At 41.0% G+C, this 14313-nt stretch overlaps 1 protein-coding gene and 1 long non-coding RNA gene across 4 annotated transcripts in view; one reads left to right on the top strand and one right to left on the bottom strand.

The window, feature by feature from the left end:
* PCDH15 (protocadherin related 15) overlaps positions 1 to 14313 on the bottom strand; it is a 1303618-nt gene that overhangs the window by 32428 nt on the left and 1256877 nt on the right. For 2 of the 3 annotated variants that reach the window (XM_059729932.1, XM_019484297.2), the window contains 2 exons: positions 11871 to 12047; positions 4764 to 5002 (listed from right to left, as the gene is read on the bottom strand). In XM_059729932.1, the coding sequence (XP_059585915.1) occupies positions 4780 to 5002; positions 11871 to 12047 (400 nt within the window). In that variant the 3' untranslated portion in view covers positions 4764 to 4779. Of the gene's footprint in view, positions 1 to 4763; positions 5003 to 11870; positions 12048 to 14313 lie in introns of those variants that run through there. The other variant, XM_059729933.1, reaches the window with a different exon arrangement.
* The window catches only part of LOC109282401 (uncharacterized), a 74179-nt gene that overhangs the window by 39249 nt on the left and 20617 nt on the right, over positions 1 to 14313 (top strand). The window lies entirely within an intron of this gene.

Raw genomic sequence — 14313 nt, 5'->3', positions numbered from 1 at the left:
AAGCTTTTAATTCTTTTTGTTCCTGTCTTTTACAAAAGCACAAATATGAATTATAGAAGAAGCAGTTATATGAGCTAAGGAAAACTGGAAAAAACCCCAGACATGAATATCATGGTAGGAATTAGGATTTAAAAAGGTGGAATACTGAAATTACTTTCATTGTTATAACTGTCCTCTCATTTAAACTTATTTGGAGGATATTAAAAAAAATTGTGTATATGTTAGGTAGAATAATGGTTTTGGCTTCCATCTGTAACTCAACACCTTTTTTTATTAACTCAGAACATATTTTTGAAAATTTGCTTTTTTATTTGTGCTGAATAGTGCATTTCAAAGCTAGTGTATATTAGAAAAGAATTACTATCAATTTGTGGCTTATTTACAAGTAGTAAATGCAGGCACTTAAGTCAGCTTTGACAGTGATAATTTCACATTGAAAAGTAAGCAATGTAGGACTCATTCAGTTAAACTGTTATTTTTATAAAATAGTATATGTAAATTTAATTCATTGAGTGCCAAGCTGATCACTGGGGTGGCAAGTTCTGAAAAATGTACCTACTACATATGAAAAAAAGTGTTAATAATCAGACAAATTGTAATAGTTCAATTCTATGTGCACTGAGTATGACACTTAACATTTACTCAGCTATAATCTGAACACTAAGTGGCAAACTGTAGTAGCTAATACTGATAGCATTGTTATCAGAAAAATATATTAAAACTCATTTAAAAATAACCAGGAGGAGTAACCCCAAAATAGGCTTATTTCCAAAACCATTCAAAACAGTAGAGAGTTTTTATTCAAATGAAAATAATTTATATTCTCAGTGGGCTATTTTATTGATTTATTTTCCATAATACCATAATTATTTGCAGTGGTTTGGTGGGAAGTCCAATTGGAAAAAAAACAAACATTTTAAGACAACAACACTGATTTACAATGAACTCCAGCTGAACAGATTCCCTAAAACTCCTAAAAAATTCTGCTATATTTGGGATCTGATTGCTGAAGTAAAGGAGAATCTGTGATTTGCTTTTTTCCTTAAAAGTAACTATTTCAGATTATAAAAACTAAATGTAACCCAAAGCTGTGTTTGATAAAGATTGACTGGTACAAATTTTGTAGGCAGTGCACGCATTTACATTGCATTAAATTTACTGTGCAGTAAACAGAAATAGGCTGGTGTCTTTACAGCCAGGCATTAACGCTGTGTGTGATTTGACTTGGGACTAAAGTTAGTACCAAGTCAGTCCACACACAGTGTTACTGCACAGTAAGGCATCTACATGTGTGTTACTGCGCAGTAACTAATTAGGTGTAAATTTGATACCTGCATAATGCAGGTATCAAATTACACCTGAGTTGGCATAAAATGTCATAGTTGCTGCACAGTATGGATATGTACGTGTAGATGCTCACCCGTACTGCACAGTAATTTAGGGTACTGTGCATGTATAGGAGGCTTGTTCCAGTCTTGGAATATAATTTTGAGAAGCATATTGTGTGGCAGAGATCTCCTGGTTAAAGCTTTTACCTGGGAAAAAGATGACTAAAGACTGTAAAGGCCTATTTCGGAAGGGGCATTGTGCTAAGAAATCTGGACAGTGTATCACATACTCCTCCATCAATGTCTCACAGAAGAGCTTCTTGCGACCCCTGGGGTTTGATATCATAGGGCACCTGTGCATGTCATGGGGTTTAATCCTCATTAAATTAAATAAGTTTATAAAATTTAAACTTGTTTATTTTGAAGCGTCACATCAGTGTTTGCATGCATTAGGTTTTTGAATGAATTAACCCCAGTCCTTGGCCGGTTCCACAGGAGAGTGGGATGGTTCTACGCTGCCCCCACCCCCACCCATCCCATGCCCTTCCAGGCAGCTGTGGGAGGAGGGAGCCAGCACACAGCACAAGATAAATAAGTGGAAGTAATTCTAAAGCAGCAGCAATTTGAAGGGGGTGAACTACAAAAATTTGCAGCACCATCTGGTAGACAAAGAGGATCATTGCATATCTCTGAGTGCCTTTGTGTTTGCATTCAATGAATCCATGGATGGAACGCTTTAATTTGCTGTGAGTCAAACTAAACTACATCTGAGGAGTTTTAGTTTAATGCACCAGAAATACTTTTAAAGCATCCAGAAAACCTGCCCATGCAAACAGTCACACCATTGCAGCACAAGAAAGTGCAAAAATGTGGACTGCACAAGCGCCCATAGACTGCTTACAGATATAAAACAAAACAAAATAAAACAGTGCTTTACTTTAACTTGGTACATCCCCAGAAGAGGCATTGCTTTGGTTGGAACCAGCTTGCCCAATGTCTGTATATCTAGATCAGGCACTTCAGTGGGGCTTTTTTGGCACCTTTATTGAATCAGCTATTAGATAAATGTGCCAAAAATGCCGGCTGAAGCACCACATCTATACAGGTGCTGTGTCACTGAGTCCAACTAACACAATACTTCTTTCAGGAAAGAGAGGTTTGTTTGGTTTTTTTCCACTTCTGTTAGCAACCAAAGAGTGCTTGTGCCCCAAGCAGTGGAGGAGTTAATCAAGCCAGTGGCCTTTTAAACTCTTTTTGAAGGAATATTTCAATAAAACAGTAACTGATGAAATTAATGTTCATCCACTAAAACAAATATTAGCTAGTTAGAAGTAGCTGTATTTTAGCGCCTCTTCTGAGCCAACTATTTATAAAGCCTGAAAACCAACTCAGATTTTTTTAACGTAATGAGGTCTCTTTAAAAGGATAAGTATAATTGATTTATAACACAACAGTAGCAGAATGATGAATTACAGAATTATTATACTAACTCAACTTTTAAATGTTGCAAATTATAAGGAATATAGATTTTAGAAGAGTTGTTACTCATCTTATACTTGTAAAGAATCTTTGTTTTCTCTTTGCAAGCCCAATATGGAATTAACAGAAAATGCAATATGGAGACTGACTGATATACAGCCATATTTAGCTGTACTGTAAGCAAGTATAACTCCATTAATGTCCATGTAGTTGCCACTACTTATGGCAGAACTGAAACTGACACATTATTTTAATTTATCCTTAATGGTAGTGCAGGAAGGAATGGTGTGACTGACTAGCCAATCTATATTCTTACTTGGGATGTTGTACCATACCAAAGACTTGGGATCTAGATTTCAATTGTTTACCTATTATGGTACATTAGCTTCTTCATGGGCTCTTGTCTTAGACTAAATACACACATGCAAATAGTCTGGGATAATTCTCCCAGTTTGGTCTCCTAGTAGAAAAACTTATTCAGAGTAACATTTATGGACATTCAGATGCTGAGGCCCTGAAGAGTGGAAAGCCTGAAGTGCTGCCACTGCACAACTGGGGAGAGGGACCTTTGTGCACCTGTGCTCTTCAGGCTCCCTTAGTATGTCTGCCAACAGATGGTAACTCGGACTCTGATGGTCAGTCTGTATTTCCCTGCAGCACAATGTGGGGATTGTGAAAGGTGCATATTCTGCTCCCTGCTGGAGTAGTAGAGTTTAGTGAGGAGGAGAGGGAAAGGGGGTGAGTGTTGCTGGAGGACTACATTCTCTTCTGAGAGAAGTCAGACAGTGATATATTGCCACAGCTACAGAATGCAGGGGCACTAACGCTTCATTATTCTCCGATTTCCAGGGAACTCTTTGAAAGGGCAGAGGACTTTGGAAATCTCTGCTCCTACCTGTGGTCTTATGTCCTACAGGGTTTCCAATTTCTACAGCATGCTGTAACCCACTTCACTTGGCCTTGAAAGAGAAGTGGAGGGACTGAGATACAAGAGGATGTATAGGAGTGTTAGTATTTGATTATGAATTACTCTTTAGTGAAAGAGGTGGAATAACTTAACTGCATTTTGGCTTGATAATAATTAAAAACTTACCAAATCTGTGTACACTCTGTTTCTTTATTAATAGGTATATCTTAGCTGTCAAAGTCAAAGTGGGTGTATCTGTGTGTGTGCTTTAACATGCAGTAGACTATTTTACTGTGCATTAAAGCATCATGTAAAAACCATGACATTATGCTAATGTGCAGTAAAATAGTCTACTGCACATTGTGTCACTAAAAAAGTAAGCAAATGTGGTGCTGCGCATTAGTGCAGCCTAGTGTACATTAATTTAGTATCTCACATTGGGGGTACTAAATGTAACGCACATTGGAAAACGTGCATTAATGCACATGTAGATGTGCCCACCGACTACTATAATCACTTGAGTTTGTAACATGACTGGAAATCTCAAGTAAACATACTCATGAGTTCTCTGGTATATCTTGCTTTGAACTTGGCTAAAAATGCTTTAAGATGAACCTCTCAGTGGCACATTCTGCACATGCAGTTCTGTCCTAATTGGACCCAGGAAATGTATAGAAATGGGAAAACAAAACAAAGCAACAAGCAGAAAGCAACTTGTTTGTACCTTTGTTATATATAAATATTCCATATTTGTTTCAGTTCTTATTTTGTCTGACTGAGAAACTGGCCTGATCTACAACATTTGAATCATACATTGAACCAGCCATGATTGGTCCATATTTGGAAACGGTTCTGAATAAGCTCATAAGAAAGAGAAATGTATATCATAGTTAAATTTAGAGCACAATCTCTATTCACAAATCAATCTCCCACCCAGGACCTACGTCTTTGATTTGGGCCAGTTTGTAATTTCAAACAGTTATCCCATCATATATGCAACAAATGTTAATAAAAACACAGTACTGTCCAGAAATAATGATGATGAGGAGAAGGATATTATTATACTTACTGTTTGTAGCTGACCATAACTATTAAAATGGCAGGCACACAGCAAAGGACAATTATCACAGCCAGAGCAAGTAAGGCTCCTTCTGTGTAGCCCACAGCTTGTGCCTGTTTCTTGACATTGGCTACTACATCTGGGGTACGGATTTCCAAAATACGCCCTCCTTGCCCAAGGTATGGCTGAAATTCTTTGTTGATATCCAGCAGTTTCCCATCTAAGAACCTTTAATATCACAAAACAAAACTTACAACACACTTCATTATGATTCAATTGCTATTCAACTTAGTTAATAAATATGTACTGCCACAGTGCAAAACTATGTATTTAATCCATATTTCAGTGTTATTATTGATGTATTTCCTATTAATGTAGTGTTTAAATACCAAATAGAAGAGAGGAACTGAAGTTATTTTTTATCTGCTTCTATATCCTAACTGTCATCATCACATGGAAAAACCCTGTAAAATTCCTGTGAATAATGCCAGAGGCCAAATGCTCAAATGCAGCAAGGAACTACTGCATGCAAAAATAACTGCATACAACTCCTGCCCCAACCCTTTGGCTGATGGGTGATCTGTTCAGAGCAGCAACCCTTATATTTGAGAATCAAACACTGGATTATGGCAATGCATCGTACTTTGTACGTGCTCTACAGTGGTCAATTGCTCAATACTAATGAACCTTTCTAAACATACCTGAAGGGATTCAGGAGATACATTGGAATCATCCTACATAGAAAACTAGTGGAACTTCTATTTAAGTTCAAAGCTCAACTCACCTTGAACTATGGAATAGACAGTATTAGTTCCATAATGTTTAGTTGATATGAGGGCAGTGACTAATTATTCCCAGATCCATAACCTCTTGAAGTGCCCTTTATGTTCCTTTAAAAAGAACTCATTGTCGTTTCGTATTACTATGTTTTATTAACATTCATAATGAAACCTTTAGCCTTTTTCATAAAATATTGTTTTTGGTAATTCAGCAAAAATACCTTGACATAAACTAAGCAGTATCTATGAGACAAACATGGAAAATACAAGCAAAAAGTGAGCCCAGAGCACCAATTTCTCATGTGCACACTAGATGTCACTGGAGTATGCTAGTTGTGCTGCACACTGATGAAGAATATGTAAGTATTTAGCTTTGCCAGAATTATACCTTTGGGAGACTTTAACATTCACTCAGTTAAAATTCTGTTATCATTTTCTTTACAAACCCTTATTTTAAGGGTTCATAACTCAACCATACAAATTCATTCTGGGATGAAACATGATGCACAGTGCAACAATTTAGGGAAGCATTTTTTTTTAAACATAAGATGTTTTAAGCTGAATAAATGTACTAAAGTTGTTCTGGATTCAACACCTTTCCTTTGGGAAATAAAAATAAAGAAGTTGACAGTTTTAGTCCCTAATACAGTCTAAGTGGTCTCACAGCCTTTTCAAGCTTGACTAGTAGGGGGAAGACTTAACTTTTTACAGTTTTTGCTATACTGATGTGCAGTAGCAATCTGAACTAGATTTTCTAAACTCAATATGCATTCACAAGACAGCATACAGACCAAGACGGATCATATATGATCAACAGCAAAAGTGCAGATGAAGACAGTACGGTCTTCAGTGTACATCAGTACTGCAATGATTATGTATGTAAATGTCATCTCTTTTTCAGAGTCTCAGTACAGATAGTTAAAAAGCCTGAGGCATAATTGATTCAATCAACAGAGGTTTCTCAAAGCTGTGTAAATTGAACTGGTGCTGAACATAACAAATATTTACTTTTCAGTTGGGAAAAGCAAGCAGAGGCCTGCACTGGCCTAGGCTAAAAAGTGGGAGGAGCTAGAGTATGCCTCCCAGCCTGCCAACCACCTGGGCCATCCCTGCTTAGCTGGTCAGCACATGCCCCCAGTTCCTTGCTGTCCTCTGCAGAGGAGGAAACAGTCCCCCCCATCCTCAGCTGGCCCCAAGGGGGCATCTGCCCACACTGGGGGGAGCCCCAGGCTTCTGACCATTTCCCCAGCTGGTCTGGAATCTCCCTGAGCTCTGGTCTACCCAGCTATGAGGGCATTGAAATTCCCCTGTACATGTGACTGCACCAGCATATCACTGACATGCAGGGGAGAAGGGGAACATCGCCCCCCCATCTTGGCCCCCTGAGCTGGACTCTTCCCAGGTGGGGAGGTCCTGGCCCTTGGGGTTTCCTTATCCCCACCCAGCTGGGTGGACTCTATAGAACCCTCACCCTGGCCCTGGCCAACCTGTTGGTGTCTACTTGGGGGGAACCACAATGGGGAACTTCTGCCTGGCTTGGGGCTCACTGGAGCCCTGCAACTAACCTGTCCCACCTCTCAGCCATGGGGAGTGGGGTGGGCTGGGGGGAAAAATTGATCCTTCCCAGGCCTGGGTCTGCTGTGGGAGGTCTGTGGCATGAGGGGTTCCCCTTGGCTAGGATCTCAACGGAGACCCACTTCCTACCCATCCCACCTGTCAGGTGCTGGGAGTGGGTTGGGGAGTATAAACAGATTGCCATACTGGACCCCCTCAGTCCTATGGAAGCATAACAAAACATACATAACAACATAACATTTTTTGTAATAACTTTGAAGCTAGTTTCCTGTTTTATTGTCTCATTAATCCCCTGAACACGTGGCCCATTTACACTTTAAGATGCAATTAACTAGTTTATGGCATCTTAAGTGTAATGGCTGCCTGGAGCCTTAGAGTCTGGCTCACCCATCCTATACAGTTTATTTGAAGGTGGCTTCCCCTTATGAATCCCTGATAGGATCCTAAACTTAAATTTATGGTCATTTTTCAGAGGATGAAACTTGGCAATTTTGTTCCACTCCTCCCCCCCCACCCCGAAGATTTCAACTTCATATAGAAAGGCTGCATTTCCTGGGAAATAACTTGTATTTAGCATTGGATAAGCATTTACGTTTATATGAACCAAACCTCTTGAGATCACCTATCACTAGCTAAAACATGTTAATGCTTTAGATTTCAAGCAATGAACCCCTCACTTCATTTCTCTCCTTTACTTTACTAAGATGACACATTTATCTCTACCCAAAAGCTAGGAAAACACTCTCCAGGATTTTGCCGATTTAAATATTTAAAAGCTTTGGAAGGGGGAAAAATAAGCTGACTGTGCATACACATGAAGCATTTTAATTACGTTGTTTTCCAAGTTCCAAGTTATCCTGTAGCTGTTCGTACTAAGGAAAACTAATGCTTTTTCCTTACACTTGGGAAATCTCTATTTTAACCAATTGTCTGGGTCTAAAGCACTGTGAATCTAAGACATAGCTAGAAAGGCTGCACTTCTAGGGTGCAGACGGAAGTGACAATCTTCACCCAATCTGGCCACAGAAAGTGGTCGATAGCCGTGACCAAACACAAGTGCATGGCTGTAGACCACTTAAAAAATGGCTGGTTGGGTGAAAATCTAAAACCTCATTACATGTGGGTTCAGATGAAGACATTTCAAAACATATCATCTTCTGTAACTTGTGTCTGTGCTGCCTCCCAGCCTGTCACTGTTTTCAGAAAAGGAGGGGGAAAAGGGAGTGGAGGGAGTTCAGTCTAGGGTTTGTTCAGTCCCTGCTGGAGGGTGGGTGGTGTATTGGAGTCCCCACCCTGCCCTGAGGTGGCAGGGGCTCTAATTCACCCACCCTGCCCTCTAGCACCCGCTGGAACCCCTAGAATGAGCTCCCTCTGTTCACTTTACCCCACCCATTCTGAAAACAGGGACAAGTAGGGTGGGAAGAGGGGCTGTTGCTAGGGGAAACCAGCTTCAGGCTTGCAACCAGCAGCTAGATTCCCTCCCCCTGGAACCAACAGTGAACTTCTGTTTGGTCACTTTGTGATGCTTCCTACAAAGCATTCCAAGTTACAGCGGGGAGTTGCACTTCTGTGTCCCAAACTCTCTGCCCACCCAAAGGCAACATATCTGCAAAATAAATTCTGTAGGCAAGAAACAGGTAATTACCTACACATATAGACACTAGCTTATTTATGGACAGACAGTGGTAGTGGAAAGGCAGGGAATTTGAATCACCAGGTTTGGTACCCAAGTTTGGAAAGGTACCTGGGACATTTAGCACAGAACTACAAGGATCTGGCATAATCATGCCAGCAGGAGCTCATGCTGAAGATCTATGTACCCCAATTTTGTTCAAATGCTAACCAGAGCATGGCAGAATCATTCAGGCCTCCCAAGACGCACAACGACTTCATGATCAGATGTGCTATTTTGAAGTGCAAAATCAAGGGACATCAGGGATAAAGAACTGAGTGGGGCCTAAAATGTGATCACTCTTAATTTTAATTTATGCCGCATGCAACTACATCTCCCATCTTTAATATGGGAGCCAGATTATCCTACTAGGTGGTGAAACCCCACCACTGGCTTTGGTGAGAACTATGAATGCAACTGATGGGATTATTAGGTTTTGGGTTCATTCTGTGGTACAGTAACACATTTTTTCTTTGCTTTTTAAGTGGACCTTTACACTCTCCAAAATATTTTCCTCTTGCTGTGCATGTGATTTTTTTTTTTTTTTTTGGTGTGTTGAAATATCTGCCTATGTCCATCTGTATGTCTCTATATAACATTGTGAAGTGACTATTTCACCCATCCAATTATATGATATCCCACCAGAAAGCTATTCCATATATCTTGTCTGTTTTACCTTCCATTTGCTTATCTGTGGCACCTATTACATGGATTACAAACTGGTTGACAGATTTCAAAAGCTAAATAGTGGATCATCAATATGAGGTACATTTTTAGTCGGGTTGTAGAGGCATCACTTGTTGGCTGTAATTTATTTGGACTTTATATCAATACCTTGAAATAAAATATGAAGCAATGACTGAAAAAATTTGGAGATTCACAGTCTATGCATGGGGAAATTGTACTGCTAGCAAATGACCTTCAGTATAGTATATAAAGTAGGCCTGTGTACAGTGGCTAGTATTCGCTTTGGATTCATATTCAGCCGATATGAGGGACAATGATTTGATTTGGTAATTCAAATCACTGTCCCGAATCAATTTGGTCAAATCTAATTCAGAGATTCAGCTGCTGCTGAATCATCCAAATCTCTGAATCACACAGGCCCCATCCCTCGCCCACTCTCCCAGCCCTAGCTCCTGGATCTTTGAAAAAAAAAGTGCCCACACTCACTGGCTGCTGCCACGTGGAGAGGGATGATCCCTGCTGCCCCCTGCTGCCCCACATTGCATGGTGGGGGCTCTATCACAAGCCCCCAGAAGCCCTGAGGGCCATTGCAGCAGCCACGAGTCCAGGTTTTTGGTTTTTGTTTGTTTTTTTTAAGAGCTTGGAGCTGGGGCAGGTGGGGCAGCCATGGGGGGTTGAGACAGTGGGGAGGGGTCAGGGGGCTCATGGCAGAGCCCCCCACACACCGTGAGTAACAGCAGGGGTTGCCCCCCCACCTGACAGCAGCTGGTGAGTGGGGGCTGTTTTTTAAAGAGCCAGGAGCTGAGACTGGGTGGGGCAGCCATGGGGCAGGGGCTGGGGAAGCAGGCAGGGGTCATGGGACAGTCAGGGGAGCAGGCACAGGATGGGGCCTGGCAGGGGTCCCCTATGGTTCTCTCCCCCCTACTGCAGCCCCCCCCCCCCGCTCCCCTACTCCCTACTTACCAGCATAGAGTTTGGGTCCAGCTCCCTGCTGCAGTGAGCAGGGACTGCCCAAATCACCAAAGCTCTTCAAATCTTTTCTGAATCAATTTGGAGAGCTTTGAATTGATTCAGGCCTTTAATTGGCCCCCTGATTCAATTTGGATTCAGAGATTTGGCTGCCGAATCAAGCCGAATCTCCTCTGAATTGAATCAGCACCTGAAGCTTCACGCAGCCCTAATATAAAGCTATAACCACCCAAGAGCTGGAAGCTAAAGATAGATAAATGTAACTACAAATTAAACACAAAGTTTTAATACTGAGAATAATTTACCACTGGAATAACTTCCTCACATTTTGCAGTGTTTTCTCTATTTGCTGGAAATGTTTAAATTGAGATGGCATATTTTTCTAAAAGATACAGTACTCCAAACAGAAATATATATGTTACTCCAATTCAAGAAAGTATTTATATTGTCTGTGCTGTACAGAAATGTCAGACAATCATAACTGTCCTGTCTGACTTTATAATCTGTGAATATATGAATCCAGCTTCTCTTAGGCCACAATTCAGCTCTACTAGAGTTTAGAACTTTGGTGAATAAACCCTTCATAAATCACAATGTATGAGATGACTCATAACCATTTGCTTTTTAGACTTCTGATTGACACAAACTGCTTTATGCCATTGCTGAACATTCAAGTCTAGCTGTCACTGAGATAGAAGCAAACACTAAAATAAAATATATTCAAGGAAACAGCAGGTAATAGTTCAGTTGGAAGAAAAACTAGGTTAGCTTTTTCTTGTGTTCATATGGAAACAGGGAAAGATATGAAAATACATATGGAAACTAAAGTGAAAATAATGGATCTAAGAGTGATTCTTTATGTGGGAGAAAGGGAACATATTTGTCTATATTTAAAACTGAACAAAGTGCTTATAAAAGCTGACATACCGACAGTCTTACAGACTAAGTCCCAGAAGCTACCTACTGCCAGAGGACCCATATCTAGAAGTGAGAGGATAACTTAGCCTCCATGCACACTTAATCCTTGATTTCTCTGAAACTGTCAAAAAATAGTCACAGTCTTTGTGATGCTTGCAAATGTCCATCCATCACCAAGTACACTGAGAGTGTATATTTAGCACTATATTGAATTTGATTTGTGGTCCATCAACTGTCATGTCCTATTTCTGACAACAGCTAGAATCTCTTTGTTTAAGTTCTCGCCCATTAACCCACTGAGAGTGCAAGGTTTCTCTTCCTAGAATGAACTGTGGGACCAAAATACAAACCTTATGTTTCCCCACAACAATACATAAATCATGGGAAATGGAACTGAGGGTCATTAAACAGAAAGAGTCCTAGATGTAGAATTCAAAACCTTATCGGGTACAAAAGATTCAAACATAATCAAAGACAAATAATGTAAGGTACATACTTAAAAAGCTCATTCCTCATTATAGCTCGGTTTGTCTGAGGGTCAATTGCATAGATCATCAAATCAGATTTGGAATAATCCTCTTCGGAATAGCCATGTCCAAACCTTCGGGCACCAATAGACTCCACGACAACTGCTGCACCAGGAATCTGATCTTGAACGTAGCGTTCCAAAATCCTGAAAGTGAAATGGAATCAGAAAGCTATAGTGATCTATTTGTTCAAATGAAGACTGGCAACAGAATGAACTGAAACCTAACAGACCAGAAACTAAAACAAAAAACACTGGTTTTGTAGATTTCTAACCCTTACAGCTCTTTCCATAAAATTCTCATTCCAATATGAGCTCTTATATGCTCAGGTCCCAGGGAAAGCTTAGCAATGTTAGAGAAGGTCATCAGACATAGTGTCCTTAAGCCTGGCTCTTCATATTTATGATATAGTCTGAGTTTAAGTGGCTCATGGGAAATTCCAACTATATTTTAGCAATAATACTGTCAACCTTTTGTAGAAGTTATGTGATTTCAGAACTCTTCAGTTCTAGCTTTTGACTTGGCGGGGGAATAAATTTTCATACACAAAAACAACTAACCTCAACCATTTACTGTGGAGTATTTCATTTGGGAATTCAGTACGACACAACATATCAGGTACCAGTACACCTGCTATTCCTAAAGGCATAAGAAAGCTTTATAGCCATGGGAAAGTTGAAGTACTGAACTGACAGATTTGCCACAGGAAGATAAAATAAATATCTATAAACTATAAAGAAAATTATAAATGGATGAAAGATAATTTAATAGGTTTGCAGAAATCTCTCCTAGCTGTATCCAAGATTAAAGGGGCACAATAATAACAAACTACATGCTATTTTACTACCAGAAAAGAAATTTGTGATCATTACTAGTATATGTATAGTTTCCAGGAGTATTCTCAAAATAGTATTAGTAGGAATATCAGTGCGCCAAATATGCATAACAATTAGGCCTGTACAAAGCAGCTAGTATTCGCTTCAGATTTGGATTCAGCCGATTCAGGGGACAGTGATTCAATTTGGTTATTCAAATCACTGTCCCGAATCGATTTGGCCGAATCTAATTTGGAGATTCGGCTCCTGCCAAATCAGCCGAATCTCTGAATCACACAGGCACCATCCCCCGCCCGCTCTCAATGGCTGCCCTGCTGAGCCCCAGCTCCTGGTTCTTTGAAAAAAAAAAGCTGCCACTCACCAGCTCCTGCCCAGTGGGGGACAATCCCTGCTGCCCCGCAATGCCCCATGCCACATGGTGGGGCTCTAGTATAAGCCTGCCTACTTCTGCCCACTGTCCCAGCCCCACCATGCCTGCCCCAGCTCCTGGCCTGTTAAAGAAAGCAACCCACCCCAGACTCACCGACTCCTGCCTGCTGGGGGGGCGATCCCTGCTGCACCCCACTGCCCCACACTGCGGGGGGGGGGGCTCTTCCATGAGTCCCCAGAATCCCTGAGGCTGCTGCAGCAGCCAGAGGCCAGGGTTTGTTTGTTTTTTAAAGGTTGGGAGCTGGGGCAGATGGGGCAGTAATGGGGGGGCTGGGACTGCGGGGGGGGGTTGGGGGGCTCATGGCACAGTCCCCACACAGCATGGGGAAGTGAGCAGCAGCAGGGATTGCCCTCCCCCACCTGGCAGCACCCAGGGAGTAGGAGCTGTTTTTTAAACAACTGGAAGCTGGGGCCGGGCAGGGTAGCCATGTGGGGGCTGCAAGAGTGTGTAGGCGTCAAGTGTGCTCAGGAGGTCTGGGGTAGCAGGCAGAAGATGGGGCTTGGCAGGGGTCCCCCAATGTCCCTTCTCCTCTTCTCCAGGCCCCCCTCCCCTGCCCCCTACTTACCAGCTCGGAGTCTGGGTCCAGTTCCCTGTGGTTGTGAGTGGGAACTGCCCAAATTGCTGAAGCTCTCTGAATCTTTTCCGAATCAATTCAGAGAGCTTTGAATCAATTCAGACCTTTTAATTGGTCCCCTGATTCAATTCAGATTCAGAGATTTGGCCACCGAATTGGGCCGAATCTCTCCTGAATCGAATCAGCACCCAAAGCTTTGCACAGCCCTAATAACAATAAGATTCCCAGGAAATATTTTTTTTTTTTCGGTAAGATTAGAGTTACTAGTCATTTCATTGACCTTTGAGTGGTAATCTTTTACTAATTAAAAAAATAATACATTTCTAAAACTTTCTAGGTTAAAATTCAGTTCCTCAAAAATGTGTATCCTGAGTAGTATTTTCTTATGAATGTAGTTACAATGTCAGTGACCAACTTCTGTAGTACTATTCCAATGAGTAAAAATATTTAGAATCAAGTACTGAAAAAAACCAAAAAAAACCCCTTTTCATAAGCTTTCTATGTGGACTTCTATGGCTATAGAATGTCCTAAAATATTTGTTGTTGTTGTTCCTAAAATATTAATGGAAAAC

This window comes from Alligator mississippiensis, chromosome 6, assembly GCF_030867095.1.
Source record: "Alligator mississippiensis isolate rAllMis1 chromosome 6, rAllMis1, whole genome shotgun sequence".
NCBI lineage: Eukaryota > Metazoa > Chordata > Crocodylia > Alligatoridae > Alligator > Alligator mississippiensis.
Note: the sequence above shows the minus strand (reverse complement) of the source record. Positions and strands in the feature narration are given on the sequence as shown.